The 16,060-nt window shown below is 41.2% G+C and overlaps 1 protein-coding gene across 1 annotated transcript; it reads right to left on the bottom strand.

Moving 5' to 3' along the window:
• Positions 1-3,502: 3,502 nt before the first annotated feature.
• Positions 3,503-15,823, bottom strand: epsti1 (epithelial stromal interaction 1). The gene is made up of 11 exons (XM_036541415.1): positions 15,573-15,823; positions 14,461-14,519; positions 13,789-13,872; positions 11,963-12,036; positions 11,768-11,851; positions 10,721-10,794; positions 9,967-10,051; positions 6,748-6,831; positions 6,248-6,321; positions 5,821-5,999; positions 3,503-4,064 (listed from the first exon to the last, which is right to left on the bottom strand). The coding sequence occupies exons 1-11, from the start codon at positions 15,746-15,748 to the stop codon at positions 3,937-3,939; spliced, it is 1,101 nt and encodes a 366-aa protein (XP_036397308.1). The 5' UTR covers positions 15,749-15,823; the 3' UTR covers positions 3,503-3,936.
• Between the last annotated feature and the right edge of the window lie 237 nt (positions 15,824-16,060).

The raw sequence follows: 16,060 nt of genomic DNA, 5'->3' as shown, positions 1-16,060 counted from the left end.
ATATTTAGATCTGGCCATGGAAGGTGTTTGACTTCATCCTGGTGTTCATGACGCCACTCCTGAATACACTTGGCAGTGTGTATTGTTGAGACTACACCACAGAGGTGTGCATTCAGTTCTGTGGTAATTTTTGAGGCCTTTGTTTTGTTTCATGTTTTTAGCAACTATCCTGTTAACTGCCCGCCTATCCCTGTTGGTGACCTTTAACTTGTGACCACCGTTCCTCTTTCGTGATGCAATTTTGCCTTGTCTAGCACATGCCGTCATGATTTCTACACTATTTCCCGTAAACAATTTTGACATTTGCGGTGACTGACATACCTGCAATTCATACATCAGCTATTTGACCTCTTTTAAAATCTGATTCTCAGATTTATGAGATGCTTATGTTGCCTTAGAACCTCACATAGTACAGTGCTGAAATTAAAATGTGTTTTATAGTACATTATAGTATTGACATTAATGCGAAGAACGTGTAAATGCTTTTTGAATTGTGATTTTGAATTTCTTCATTTGTTTCCATTATTTTGTCTACCCTCTGTATACATATATATTCAATGTAATTTTCCCACTGCCATGGGAAATGAATGATAAAAAACAAACTATCTATTTCTATTTCATTGGTAACAACCATTCAAAAATAACAACAAAGTGCAGAATGTTATGTCTTATGGGAAAAGTCAGTCCTCTGTCCATTTACGAAACACTGTCTCAGAGTTTCATTTGGATCTGTGACCCAGTCCAGAGGCTTCCTCATTCCTCTGGCATGGACACCAGTCTCTGAACCCAGGAAAAGAAAACACAATATGCAGTTCTGACAAATGACAAGAAATGCCATTGATTAGCCAGCTTCAATGGAAATGGCTTTTGGTGCCATCATTCTGCGGGTAGAGAGGAAGGAGGGTTCTGTTTGAATGTGTGTGTGATGTGATAGAGTATGTGGAGTGCTACACAGGGTGCTAGGCCCAGCCTGACCAATGGGTCCAAGCATAACACTGCTGAATGTACTGTAGTTGGCATACATTACCTGTACTGTTTCAGTGATGACAGTCTGCATAAAAGCCCCATCAAATGAGGGGGTGAACAGTCATAATCCCCGCTCGGTCTTTCATGTGGCAAACTCTGCATTGGCCTGAAACAATCACCGAATGGGAATGGAACTACATGCAAAACCAAGGGGACTAATTAGTAGCCCATTTTCAGTCTCGCTGACATGTGTGTCAGTTTGCGGCCAAACTCAGATCCAGTTGTCGCACAATGATGACACACAACGGTGTAGTACCTACCACAAGTGAATCATCACGAATGACCTCCCAGCTCACGTTAGGGCTTGGCCCTTTTCAGGGACACAGCTGTGTTTTTTGTTTTTGCTGTCTAAGTGGCAACAAGGCTGCACTGGCGCTCCTCAAAGGGACCTACTGCAGTGATTTCTTTATAAACAATCTCCCCACTACTGTTGCTGCCAAGGAGTGTTAATTTGTGGAGGCACATTTTGCAAGAAGTAGTGGGATGTGGTCAGGCACCGATAATAGCTCTTGCTTGTATTGGGGTGTTTGTCCAATGGCTTTTAAGACTTTATCTGACCATTTGCTTTGTGATTTCTATTGGTTCAGATTGTTGCTCACAGTAGTTTGTACACCCCAAAGACTGAATGAATAAATCATGTACTGGTTTGACTGTGTGGTGGGAAAGGTAAACCATCTGGTTACAGATGCTAAAGAATTTCTTTCAGAGCGAAAATGATATGATGTAGATGAGAATATGAAACAAAAAACTGTTTACTAAATTATTACTTTAATGTAATAAACGTTACACAGTGTGTGTCTCAGGACCAGAAATGGGGATCTTTACTTATTGTAGTACAGAAGAAATTGTTAAGAATTGACTGAGTTCAGACCATTTATTGCCAACAACACCTATTTGTTCTGTGCCTAAAACATGTAGCCAGCGCTCTGCAGCCAAAGTCTTTGTTCTATCTCCATGGTGAGCGGAAATCTGCAGTGGGCGCTGCTGCACTCCCACGACAGAGCAATTAGCGCTGGCCACAGGCCCTGGAGCACAGAGGACACCAGACTCATCATACGGCCACTTCACAGGGCTCCTGTCTCAGCGCATTCCTGAGGACACACCCCGCCCCTTGTTGATGCTGGATGACAGGGACTTTGCATAACACAGGTGCGTGTCACACTGGCCGGTGGATCCCCTTGCTTTTTGGCGCTGCTCCGGAGTCACATGATGCCAGGCCTTTTGCTCTGCTCCTGGCAAGTCTCACGGGTGAGCAAGCGTCTGATTACTAATTGTTCTCTAATGCGAGTGGGGGAAGTGTCATGTCTCAGCTCTCTTGCACGGTTTACATTCCGTTCAGTGAATGGCATTTCTGCTCCATTAGAGTGCCCCTGGGTCACTTGATAAGGCTTTGTGGCCTGGTGAGAATACTGCTTACATGTCTACTCTTAGATGAGCAAGTTGGGAAGAGGACACAGAATAAATTTAGTCAGAACAATGCCCTGCGTGAAGCTGGCCATTTGTGGCTGTCACAGACACAAGAGGAGCCTTGTTAGGGTGGGGGCGTGTCTTCAACTTTATGGGTTTTTTTGGTCGATTTAGCTAAGCATCATGTTGAATGGTAAGAGCTTTGACTAGTTTGATGTTCTGGGCTCTACCCACTGTTCTGGCTGAACAGTGAACCACTGACTCCAGATATCTGACTGTGTCATTGTAAAAAACTGCAGTAATAAATTTTGTCTGTTACTTAAATCCGAGGAAATCATTTGTAAACTGGCTTGTGGCAGGTTAACACAGAGGAAATCTTTTCTCTGGAAACTCAGGTCCTTTGTGCATGTTTTGTGAGTTTTTTCTGACATGAGTGCACTCACTGTTGCTGAAAGATAGTTCCTCCAGTGGAATTCAGGATAGTGGACCAGCTTTCTTGAAAACTGATCTCTTGATGTTTAGGCTCAACAGTGAATTGGTGTGCTGTTTCTTGCAGGAGACACGAGGTTGAAATCACACACAGATCAAGGACATTATCAACAGGAAAACAATAAATAAATATCACAATAATGTAAATCAGATTAGTATATTTTCATATTCCAGTAAGATACTTTCAGAACATTATCAACAATTAACAATCAAGGAGCAATTACATGGGAACTGTCATATTATGTAAATTTCTGCAATGATACTAATTAATTCAGCATGGTGTAAAGGGCTTATAGTATACACAGAGCTCACATTATTTGGTTTTCATTAATAATATGTGAAAAAAATTCACCACACACAGCTTAACTTAATTTTTCTGAACCAGTAAGACACCATATCAGTTAAAAATACTATTGTATAATGTTTCACACATACACTCTGAATTTTAATTAATTTTGACATTTGTGGTTTACTTGTCTGAATATTCCCAAATATTGTACATATTTAAGCTTGAAATCAAACTTTATTTTTAATAAAGACAAATGTTTTCTTGAAGTTGATTAACTGTGTTTGTGAATTTCTGAAAGGAAATGCCTCAAAGGGAAGACCATAGCTAAAGAGAATTTTTTGTGTTTACCACATATATGTTTCTGGATTTGTGCAGAGCAAGAATTACATCTGAAGGATCCTCTACAAGGAATTTTTACCACAGATGCCTTAGCACGTATTTATACTTAAATGACACTTGGAATTTGAATGTTTAACAGTCATAAATGCTATGGGTGCTGTATTTGCTATGAAAAATACACTGTTCAATGTGTTTTGGAACAAAACTTAGCCTACCAATGGAAATCCACACAAATACATTTCAGATGAATGTTTATCCATTGGATCAAATCTTAACAGCAGATCACAGCAAAACACCACCTTACAGGGACCGCTTGTATGCACTGTAATAATGGGTTAATAATCAATACTTATCTGTGACAATTCTGCATAAAACTCAGACTCTATCTACTGAAGTAGGCTGTAAGCCTGCTGATAGTTACCATTGCACTGTGCCACAATGTCCTCCAGGAAGTCTCGCTCAAAGAAGGGAAAGGCATTCATAAGTTTCATCACTGCCCATTCATGGTCACCCTCTGCCACAAAAGGAAAATGTTAAGTTGAAAAAGACAAATCACTACAAAAAGAGAACTGCAACAGGTTAAGGAATTGTTATTGAGGAGATACGCCTCAATAACAATTTTTTGGCATGTGTCTGTACCAATTTAGTGTGCCATTGAGATCAACCCTAATGAATAATGTGTTACTGAGCAGACAGGTAATAAGATTCTGCACAGTGGTCGACATGCAGAACAGAGGCATGGAATGGAAACTGAATCCGACAAGTGGTGAAAACCTTAAAAGCTCCAAGGATTGGGCAACCGTGCTGTGATACCAGTTCCACACATTTAAAAATGGCAAATGCAGAAAATGACAGTGTGAGAGAGACAGAGACAGAGACAGAGGTCTGATTGCTACTTTATCCCTTCAGGAGGTCTAGATTCATTTGAGGACTTGTAAACATGGTTGGCCTATGACAGCACTCTGTTTTCAGAGGAATGCTGAACTGAATCTGGCTTAGCTCCGAAGAAGACATGTATAGAACGCCTTTAGCAATCAGAGGTGAAGCAGGAAGGCAGTGCATGGAAGACCCTGGCTAACCCCAAACCTCAGTGATTGGTCTCTTTCTCTGATTTACAGTTGTAGGCGGGTATCCAGATCACATCATTATATGTTTTAGAGCAGACGCACAGATGTAAGGTGAACAACTCATTAATCCCACTCAGTCACATGGCACTTGGACATGAGATATGGGTGGAGGGTGGGGGGTTGGGGGGTTGGGGGGGAGGACATGGAAAACATCTGCTTTTAAAGGGCCACGCCTCTTGGCAGACCAGAGCTAAGCAATGTTTAACATATGTAACTTATGGCAACAGCCCAGATCTCTGGATGGAATTAAATGCTATTTCTCAATGGTTCACAGGTACTGTGCTGTATGTTTGAGTGGTGAGCATGTCCTAGAGCTTTTCAGCGCACACTACGGGAATGCAATTCTGCTTTTGTCTCATACATGGTCAGTAAATACTTGGGAAGAGAGAATAAAGACAGTATGTAACAGTAAACGTTCAATCTCCTCTGACCTCTGTTAGCTGAATCTGTGTTCAAATTTTAATGAAAAAAGTGGAGTGCTCAAAGACAATATAAAGTGTACATTTTCAAGGTGAAATTGATATATTGCAATATACCAAAATGGCTATAATCCACCTATTTTAAATACATTGATATAGGCAAAAAAAAAAAAAAAATATATATATATATATATATATATATATATATATCTGTGTAGAATGCTGAATGTAAACAATTATGAATTCCAAGAGACTGTGCTGATATATTTATAGTTGGCAATTTGGATAGAAGTCAAAAGGCTGTCAACTGTCAAGGCTGTCAAAAACATATTTTTCTTTCAGTGAAATTAGCATGCCAGGTGACAGCACATAATGAACCTCATCTACCACTGCTGCTCATAGCTTGTCCCGCAGCTGTAGCTCCAAACACGGCATCTGAATATTTCACATTTTTTTGCTGCGCAGTGATGACTTGGTCTATTTACTTAAAGATCAAATAAAAGCAACACACGCCATGGCCTGGCAGTGAGCCAGCAGGCTGCCCCGTCTGAAAAGCACAAACCTGCGTTAGATCACACGAATAGCTGACTACTTTTAAAAGCAAAACAATGCCTGTGGAAACAATTATAGGGGTGCTTTGAAAAAAAAAAGAAACAAACACAGACTAAACAGACATAATCAACGGGAAAATTAGATGGGCGTTGGGTTTTTAGAAGCAGCTTACCATCCTCCCCTGCACTGTCTGAGTGGACCTCTGCCAGGCCGGGCCCTGGGGACATGATAGGGCCATTCGGTTCACGGGCCTCCCGGTCTCCATCGTCCTCCACATGAGCATGAGCAGGCCCCGTTTGCCCACCTGAACCAACACCACCTTCAAGTCTGTCCAGCCAGGCCGAATTGATGCTGCAGGAGGAGACGTCACCATGACACACTATGCACACAGTGCAATACTCATCCTCAGGCATTGCTCACTGTAGTTTAGTCATTTCTGAATTATGCGTTTCATGGCCAAGAACAATAACACAGGGAAGCTTGCTATAATATTGTTTTGTAGAATTCCCATTACAAAAAGATAAACCACAGGCTCAAGTACAGGCAACCAATATAGGATAATGGACGAAAAAATACATGAAAGAGTCTTTCTCATTTACCGTCTGTGTTCCATAAGGAGTTCTCTCTGTCTTTGCTCCTCCAGTTCTTTCTGTTTTTCCTCCAGGAGTTCACTCTAAGAACACAAAAGAGAAATATAAGATTTAGATTGCTTAAAAATGGACAGGCCAATTTAATGTTACCTCAATGTGGGTTTCCTTTTGATTAAAAAAAAAACCTTCAGCACCAAGAATGTTAATGACTGCAAGCAAAACCTTTAACATTATGTATACCTCCAGCTTGGGCTTATCCAACCATCACAAAAACTAATAAGTGATGCAAACTTCATGTAAGTAATAAATATCAATATCTCTTTACCACTCCTTTTCCTGCTTTTTCCCCTTTGTGAAACACCTTTGGAATCGCCACCTGGGCATTTGACTTGTCTCACCTCTGGATTCCCGTTGTAGTTTCTTTTAGGCTTAGATTCCCTTTTAGTTTGAGTGTTGTGCAAAGAGGAGGTGAAATGTCAGGAACACGGATGAGTTCCCACTCACTGTACCTTCCTCCGCTGCTCCTCTTTCCTCTGCTGCAGATGCGCGTTCTCTTCCACTCTCCTGGACTCTCTGTACTCCCGTCCTCGATCCTGTGAGGATTACAACATTAGATGTGTACATAGAGATGCGTGATGCAGCACATTTGGTCAGCGCTTTGTGAGGGGGTTACTAAAGTGACTGTAACGTGAGATGATAACCGTTAGCATCGCCAAGCCTGTGGGTGCCATGCGGTGATCTGAGTTAAAGGCAATTCAGCTACAAGTATCTGCTATGACCACACATACCCCAGGCAGAAGACGCAGTGAAGACACTCTAAAGGCTTTCTGATATACAATAGCAGTCAAAGGTTTGGACTCGCCTGATTAAAATAATGGGAAACATGCATTCAAAGACAATTTTATCTAAAGATTTATGCTTAAATGACCAAAATTTGTTTCTTACACAAAAAAATAGGGAAGTTGATGCCTATGTATGAATTTCTTTGGAAAATGTTTTTGCTACTTTGAAGAAGCTAAAATATAAGATAGTTTTGTTTGTTTAGCACTTTTTGGTCACTGCACAATTCCATTTGTTATTTCATAGTTTTGATGTCTTTACTGTCTAAAATTATGAAAAAAGTAAAAATAAAGAGAAACCCTTCTATGAGTAAGCGTGTCCAAACTTTTGACTGGTACTATAATACATACAGTAATTCTATTACATTCACTATTGCATATGACATACTGTGTAAATGTGAGAAAAATGTTTCTGAAAAGAAAAAAGTTTATAAAAAGAAAGAAGGCCCTTTCTGTTTTTTTTTTTTTTGTCAGACTAGATAGGGGACACTGGAAAGGACCAGGGCAAAGGGCGTTCTGTTTGAGATGGCTGAATAGCAAAGGGAATAGGTGGACAGCTCACCCTGGGACACCAAAACAAAGCAGCCTTCATGAAAACAGAGGATATGGAGCAGATGAATTGCTCTCATGGAACCGTCTTTTAAAGAATAATAAATACGAGTATTCGGGAAACCACATAAAGGCCCTGCCTTTTTGCATGCACTTTGATCTGTGGGCCTACAACGTTTAGATTGGAGCATTTCAGTGCTCTGCCTGGAGGCCGATTGGATGCTGACGTCAATATCCTTAGAAGCATAATCAATCTAACATGTTTCCATGGCAATGCTAGGAACTTGGTTGTTATTGGGACTGGCCAAAAAAGGGATGCAGGTTGTTAACCCAAACACCGACATGTTCCATTTTCCTCTGACACAGTAGTTTAGAGTAGTTTGCCCAATCATTTTACCATTCAAAGCTATGAATGCTATGATTAGCATTCATTATGTCAAAATCGGGGCTATTTAGGGCCATTTCAAACCTTCTGCTTTGTGGTGTGTCTTATACTTTGACAGATGGATTTACGCAACTGTGACTGTTTTGCGTTTATCCCATTTTGGCATTTACACCAAATGCTTAAATGTTGTGTAAGAAGGCAGTTAAAAAAAACATTTGGTTGAAGTCATCACTCAACAAGTAAAACACAAATCCCACTGCTGTTGGACTGAACCTCAGTCTGTAACATTGACAAGGTATAATTGTCAGTTTTACGTGATTCTTGCAAATTATGTCAGACACCAGTTGGCTGAGTTATTTTTCTCTCTTTTTAAAATTTGTTTTCAGTAATAACCCATGACACACCCCACCAGGTCGCTGAACACCCATTTCCACAGCCACAGCTCCATTCTTTCTCTATTCTATTATTATATTGACAGCCTATGTAAAACAGTACTGTGCAAATGCACATTCAAATGATTCTTGCCAGAAATCAAGGCAAGGCATTGCTGTTATAAGCAAACCATCCAAAGTACAGGTAACATCAAAGAGCAATGAGGCTCTGAGCAAATTGGAAGCATGAAAACACAATTGTGAATATAATTGTGATAATTGTGATAATAATTAGATGATTATTATTTAAATGAGGTGGTGGGGAGTGATAATTAAGATCCAAGGGACTCTGTTGTGAGGGCACCAAAAGGGATGGCTTACTATCAATCCTCCTTTCTCCTGCTACAGTATGCCACAGACCGGCCACTGCATGATTGGGTGAAGCGGATTTGGAAAACTTGCACAACAATGCGTAAAGCCACACAAGAAAACATTTCATTGTTCACCACAGGAGCTGCGCATGCAATTTTAACAATCGTCAGTTGCCACATAATGTATTTCTTACAATATAAATGCTTGCCCTCAAGCTTTTCATGGTCTGTCCAGTCTCCTGTCTGCAAGCTCACCACTGGCCCTGTGGAACAAGGCTCAGGGAGAAAATAATGACCAAAACACTGATATGAGCATTCTTAGAACTGGGCATATACAATGTTCTCCAACAATACTGACCACCACACTGCAAGTATTTAGGTCACTATTTTCCTAGAGAGCCACAATCCTGCAAAATTTTCTAGGTTCCTCATAATGGTAAAGCCTTCAGTTACTTCAGCACATAGTCACTGGCACTCATTTATCCAAACCAATAGCATACTGAAGGTCTTGGACAGAACATAAACCAGAACCATCAAGGCGCTATAGGTTGTCTGTCCTTTAGTGAAAGACAGCAAATCTGTTTATGCAATGCAGTGGAGTGTTTCAGCTCTATCAGCTGTCTGAGCTATGAGTCATGAGGTCGTCGTGCAGGAAGGACAGACGCTGTGATTGACAGCTCTGACAGCAACCTTTCAGACTGTATCTGCGTGTGGTTGCTGAGTTGGCCTCTCTCCAGGGACTTTCACCAGAACAAAGCAGGTTGTTCCATGCCGCCCCGTCCACAGCGCTCTCAGACGGGCTTAGCCTGCGTTCGCCCTGAACTCTGGGAAGTCCCCTGAACTCTAGCTAGCCTCTCAGCTCTAAGGAGCAGCAGCAACCTCTCGCTGGCAGAGCATTGAGGAGACGCCTGTGTATTTATCCTTTCCTTAAAAATTCACTCGCAGACCGGAGACCCCTCTCTGCTGCGGAAATAACGAGGAGATAATTGATGAGGGCTTGAACCCCACAGCAGGTCGGCATCCCGGTGCTGCTCGGTGCTCTCCCTCCTCAAAAGCGAAGGATGTTTAGACAGAAAACACGTATCACAGACTGATCAATTGTTGCGAATTACCCCGGTGACCTGGGCTCCAACCTCAGCACCCGCAGTTATGTGGCGCAGGCATGAAGCCGGGCCTATGGGGCGCACAACGCATTCCTTGGCCGCGGTCTTACCCAAGATGATGATGTCTGGGAGCCGCTCGTTGCCATTGGAGCCGAGCTGGATTTTTCGATCCTTTGTAGAAACTGTTGTGTTGCCCTGCATGAAACATACATCACGGCAGTGAAATGAACGCTCAGTTAGGGATTCCGTACTTTCCACAGATTCTTTTGGACAGCCCTGCAAACAGTATACCGTGCACTGGTATGTCACAGTGATGGATGGCACGTTTATTTTGCTTTGTTTCGTTTGGAATTGTTGAACATTTAACCAGTACCTCGGAGTCGTTCTGCTGTCACTACCTCTATGCTCACTCACATTCTTGAGCTGGGAGCCCCGGCTCTGTTCACAGGACCGTACAGTGTACTGGTTTGTTGCCTCTGGGATGGCGCCCAGAGGTATGAAATAACAACCGACTTCCTCCAAAGAGTTCAAAGATTGCACTCTCATCTCTGTGGGGGTTCCAGCTATTTGAGTTAGTCAGTAGCGTGCGGTCCCACTAATGCACTGGACTGTGGGTGCTCTTGTCCCATGACACTGTGACCCTCCGTCCCCTTCCCCAGATTTCACGCATGTTTGAGTTACGCTTCATACTTTGTGACAGGCTCATTTCTTTGCTCCTCAGGAATGTCTCTGTCACTATGCACTGAGTAGTAAAGAGACCTGATACCTCGCAGGTAGAGCATGTTCAGTTCCATTCATGCTCAATGGGAGAAGCAGGGGGAAGAGCTAACACTATATGACCCAGGTCCATCTACACACACTTACTCTCGGTGATGTTGGCTGTGTGCTTCTCTTCTCTGCTGCTCTTCTTGCCTTCGCTTCTCCTCAAGTCTGCTGGCCTGTGATTCATTTAACAAATGCACATTGTCATTGGACTTTTTAGTTTGTCATTAAAATGTTAAAATACAAATGTTAATTTAACAAAAATGAAAATGGATTTCTGAGGGCACCAATATAACATTATGAGTATGCTGGTTGTATGATCGGTATATATGCTTCACTACATGCACAAATGAAAACGTGATTATGAACAATAATTAAAGTGTTATTCAAAGCACTGCTCTGTGTGTATACATTTCACACCCTTCTAACACACACTGTAGCAACTGCACACAGGCAGGGGGTACCAAGATTGGTTTTTATGCTTTACGCCAATTAAAGAAATCAAAGCATCAATTAACCTCACTGGCTACTCTGCATTCTTCATCAAAGGGAAAACCTTGGGGCCCTACTCAGTCACGTAACCCACACCCCAAGGGTTCACAGTCTTAACCACGACAGTACACTCAAGTACAGAGGGCAGCCAAGCAATGACCAGAACATGTATTGCAGTAAGCCAAATGCTGCTGCTTGTGGTTTCTGAAAGATTTACTCTCATCAAACAGCTCAATGTCTCTCCTCGAAATAATGGTTGTGTTTGGGCATATGATTCAATTAGCTGATTACACATTCATGAGTCAGTTGCTCGTAGTGACACCTGCAGTTTTGCAACTGAACTGCAGGGAAAAAACAATGAAAGGTTATGGAAAATTGCAGGCTGCTCTTATGCAGGGTGATTTACATACAAGTTCTTCCATTTATGTAGCTAAATGTTTCATTAAGGCAATTCAGGTCAAATACTTTTTCCAAAGGTACAACAGCAGTGCACCACCAGGGGATTGAACCAGCAACCTTTTGGGTTATAAGCCCAGCTCCTTACTATTGTGCCACATTACGACCCAAACTGCAGACTTATTGCTTTAAGTGCAGTGGACCTTTCCACAGGCCAGCGCAGAGCACCTGCCTTCTTGTGACGCCTCACAACCTTCTTACCTTTTCCCGTTGCATAGCCTTCATCCTCTGATTCTCCTCTTCCTCAGCCTCCCTCCTTTTTCTGTCCATCTCCTCCTGTTTCAGCTTTTAAGAAGTCCAAAAGATCCCATTTTCAGTACAAATAAAATTTCCACTGACACAATTATCTTACCAAACCAAATTTAATTTAAAATCACAATTAAAAAGAAGCCATACCTTTTTTTGAAGTTTTGATTGTCGTAAATGTACAAACTGCTTTTGTCTGGCCTCAGCTAATGATATGGAGCCACCTGAGAAAAAGCATAAACAAAGAATATGGACAGAAGCATTGTTTTAGTTTTGTTTTAATTGTGCAATTAAAATCGATATAACACTTATCTTCAGCTCTTTTGGCACTTCAGGAACTACACGATTTGTCTTCAATCTCCTTAAATGTAGTCAAGTTACTCCTCACCTCATTTCACTGGCTTCCTGTCATTGCTCGCACAAAGTTCAAAACCTTGGTGCTGGCATAATGGGCCAACCCCCTCATAAATACATCCCCTCTTCAGACCTGATGTTCCCTCAAGGGCATTTACAGGGCAACTGACTGTCCTCACTCCATGGGGTCGCTCTCCTCAGACACGATCCCTGTCTGTACTGGTCCCTCCGGTATGAATTCCCCGCAGAGGTTAGGACAGTGGAATCACTGTCCATCTTCCAGTGCCGACTGAAGACCCACCTCTTCAGACTGCATCTCAGTCCCACTTCAATCCCTGCCCCCTAACTCCTGCTGCCTCCAGTATTTTATTTTATGTGTAGTATTGTGATTTATTTTGATTCTGTGTTCTAGGGACTGTTGTATCGTAGTATACTTGGCTTTTGTCAAATTGCACAAGCTAACCTGTGGTAGGGCTTGAATAGTATTAAGCTCACACTCACTGGTCTGGGAGTGTAAACCTTTGTAAACATGGAGGGAGCAAGGTTTTCCTCTGGCTTTGTTCTCTTTCCATAACTTTCACTAACAAACAGAAGTGACTGTTTTTTTATGCCTTAGTGGCAAAGTCAAATATATCTGGGTTGTGTTTCTGTCACAGAAGTAGTGTCTGGTGTATAACTCTGCCAATTATGCATGAATGATCAAACATGATACATGTCCTGCCTGTTCCCCCAGCACTTTTGATTTCCAAATCACAATCAAGGTAAAGAGCACAAAGGCTCCTGATTTTCTGATTGGCAATCTTAGATACTTGTACATAGATTTTATCATTTATCATAAAATTGTACAAATATTCCTTCAGTTCTGTATTGATCTGCAGTTTAAAGGTGATGTGTCAAAGTCAATGAGGCTGCTGACATTTTTTCAGTTCTGTGCATTTCCAGTTCTCTTAATATCCTTGTTTGTTCATTATGTAGAATTGTAAACTATTTTCTTCACTCACATACCTCATTGTGATATTATCTAATGTACTTGAAAGTTTGGCATGGTTACAGGGCATACCATATACTTGCATTTAAAATAGAATGTCCTCTCTTTAGTGAATGTGAGGTAATGCGGGCAGATTAGCTGCAAGTTTATATATATATTAATACATTACATATTTATATTCATACATTTAACTGCAGGTCCATTTTTGGGACCAAATATTCTCCAAATATGGAGAATATGTATGTTATGTACCGGTGTATAATATGAAGCATTTGTACCCTGAAGCCATTTTTGTGTGTGAACTTATAGAGTCAGCCCAAGCATGACAACAATCAAATTCACAGTACTTTTCACTATACAGCACATTGATTTGTTCAGTTCCCCCTGTTCATTCAGTTGTACTTTTTGCAGTGTGTGACTACGAATCTGATCCAGTATCACATCGATTCATTCAGCTCCTCTAGCACAGTCAGTAATATTAGTTTTTCAGAGCAGGAGTACATGAATTTCATTCAGTTCAGTCAGTATGAATCATTCAGTATGAGTCAGTGAACTGAATCATTTTACTGAACAAACTGATGAGTAAAAAGTGTTGGTCTGCCCATCACTAATGAACATTTTTTGCTGGTGTTACCTAGCTGTGCTGGGGCAAGGTTGACTGGGCCAGGCCGATGTTCCTCTTTCCATTTCTGTAGCTCTTGTTCTTCCTTCTGTGCCACTGTGGCCAGGGGAGAGTGATGGACAGATGAAAGCGGGGATAACGGGTAACTGACAACATGCAAAATGTTTCACGCAAAGGAGAACCGCAGATTTATTTCCATCACCCATCAGGAGCCTCAGATCTAATCTAACCTTCAAAACCTCTGAAGGTAGACCATTAAAGTGGTTCTGAGCTGTATGACACCGGATCTAAATATGAACTTTTAGCTGAACTTTTAACTTTTAACAGTTTTGTGAAAATGTAATACAGAGATCCAATGTTTTTGTTGACACAAACCATGGGCTTTCATGTGGCTTATTAAAAACAGGAAACCTAGATGTATGTCAAGGTGGTGAACTGAGACTTGGTGGTTTATTTGTATTCCTTTTTGGTTAAACTGAGTATTTTCTTAACAAAAGAAACACAATTGACCCTGCTTTTGATGCCAGAGATGCCATGTTTGCTACAGTTCAGATTTTAGTGGGAAAAGAATGCTATGAACATCTGCTGTGACCAGATTTACCTACTGGCAGCAATTAAAATGAGCAAAACATCTGGAATGCAGAGGTACAAGAGAAATGCAATAACAATCCTAACTGAACTCACTCCTCTGTAGTTTGCTCCGGCGTGACTCATTGGGTGGTATCATGGTGTACCCTCCAGCACTGTGAAGACAAAACATTATTGAGCTCATTATGTTTTGTTGCATGTTTTCTGTCAGTGTTTGACATTTAATATGCTTAAAAGACCATAACTACAAAAGGCCAGTGCTTTTACATAAGTAAGCCAAGTGTATAGCAAGTCTAAGGTGGAGCACAATGAGTTTTATCCAGAGCACAGTCAACCCAGTCAAGCCAAGGAAACACCCAATTAACGCCCATCATTATCACAATGTTACCCGGTTTTAAAATATAATGATTGCACACTACAGAACTCACAAAAACCACACAATCTTGACTTGATTATATGTTTTGCTGAATACAGTTTTTATCACAAAAAAAATGTATTTTCCATCAGCATTAACCTCTGATTAACCTTTTGTAAGACTTTTCTATCACAATTAACTGTATATCCAGCTCGGCTAGTTTTCACATCCATTTGAACCTTTATTAAATAATAATGCTCTGGTTTATCTTGACAGCGGACTCTGAACTCGGGAACCAGACCAAATGTAAATCCATGGATTCTTATTACATCAGTGTGGGCTCAGCTTCACAGCGACCACAGTATTATTGTTTTTAGGTGATGAATATTTGGGGGACCAGTCCAAACCATAAAGTTCATCCAAGGTCCTAACGACGCCCTCGTCTCCGAATGCCCGAGCTCTCTATGCCTGCTCTGAGCGGATTCCCCGCCTGTGACGCGTGCGTCCAGTTTGTTGTGCTTGAAGAGTTTCGTCTTCAGGAGCAAAGGCAGGGTGAAACGAAAGTGAAACTGATGATGGAATTAAGGCAACTTTCATGTTGCTAAAAACACTAACAATTCGCGACTTGCTTTACCTCAAGTTATAAAAATGGACCGTAACAGAAAATATGTACTTTACACTTGTCGAGTTATATTTTGCCATCACTGGTTTTGAATTACAGATAAAAATAGTTACAGCCAGTTAGCCAGCGAACTCAGAAGGTTAGCCAGACAACTCAGGAGGTTTAGAAAAGATGAAACCAACACAAATAGCTTCATAATCAAATAAAAGAACTGAATTGACGTTTACTTACTATTGAGCTTGCCTGTCATTCTGTGCACCCTGCGTATTTGCGGTGGCATGCGGGTTAGCGTTTTTGTCATCTTGATATGTCTCGTTTGCTGATAAACTGTTTGCTCCTGGATTCATTCTTCTGTTTGTAAAAGTCTCTGACTTATTCATTTCATTTGATTCCCTATATGGATCCATATTGTGAAAGCTACAGCGTGAAATTTATGCCTGAGACAACTTCAGCGCAGTGTAGACGTTTGCCTATAGTGTTGCTCTGGTGACGCGTTATTGAAGAGGAAGCCAATAAAGTGACAGCATTCCCTGCACTGCAATGGTGTCATCACTCACACTTTCAAATCGACTGCAGTATCCAGACTAATACTACACTTTCAATTCCCGTATATAAGTCATAGTTTCGTAAATATTTTATAAATATCAGGAATTATTTTGGGCGTACCCTTATGGCAAGGGAGCTTATAGTTTTGGGAGGTAATAATTCACCACACATCG

This window comes from Megalops cyprinoides, chromosome 11 (genome assembly GCF_013368585.1).
Source record: "Megalops cyprinoides isolate fMegCyp1 chromosome 11, fMegCyp1.pri, whole genome shotgun sequence".
NCBI classification, from domain to species: domain Eukaryota; kingdom Metazoa; phylum Chordata; class Actinopteri; order Elopiformes; family Megalopidae; genus Megalops; species Megalops cyprinoides.
This window is presented reverse-complemented; position numbering and strand designations above follow the sequence as displayed.

Excerpts from the sequence above, each read along its gene's own strand:
- epsti1 (XM_036541415.1), bottom strand. The coding sequence starts at position 15,748 with ATGGATCCATATAGGGAATCAAATGAAATGAATAAGTCAGAGACTTTT. Across the intron at positions 12,037-13,788 it reads CCTTGCCCCAGCACAGCTAG|GTGGCTCCATATCATTAGCT; the intron begins GTAACACCAGCA and ends GCTTTTTCTCAG. Across the intron at positions 11,852-11,962 it reads AATCAAAACTTCAAAAAAAG|CTGAAACAGGAGGAGATGGA; the intron begins GTATGGCTTCTT and ends ACTTCTTAAAAG.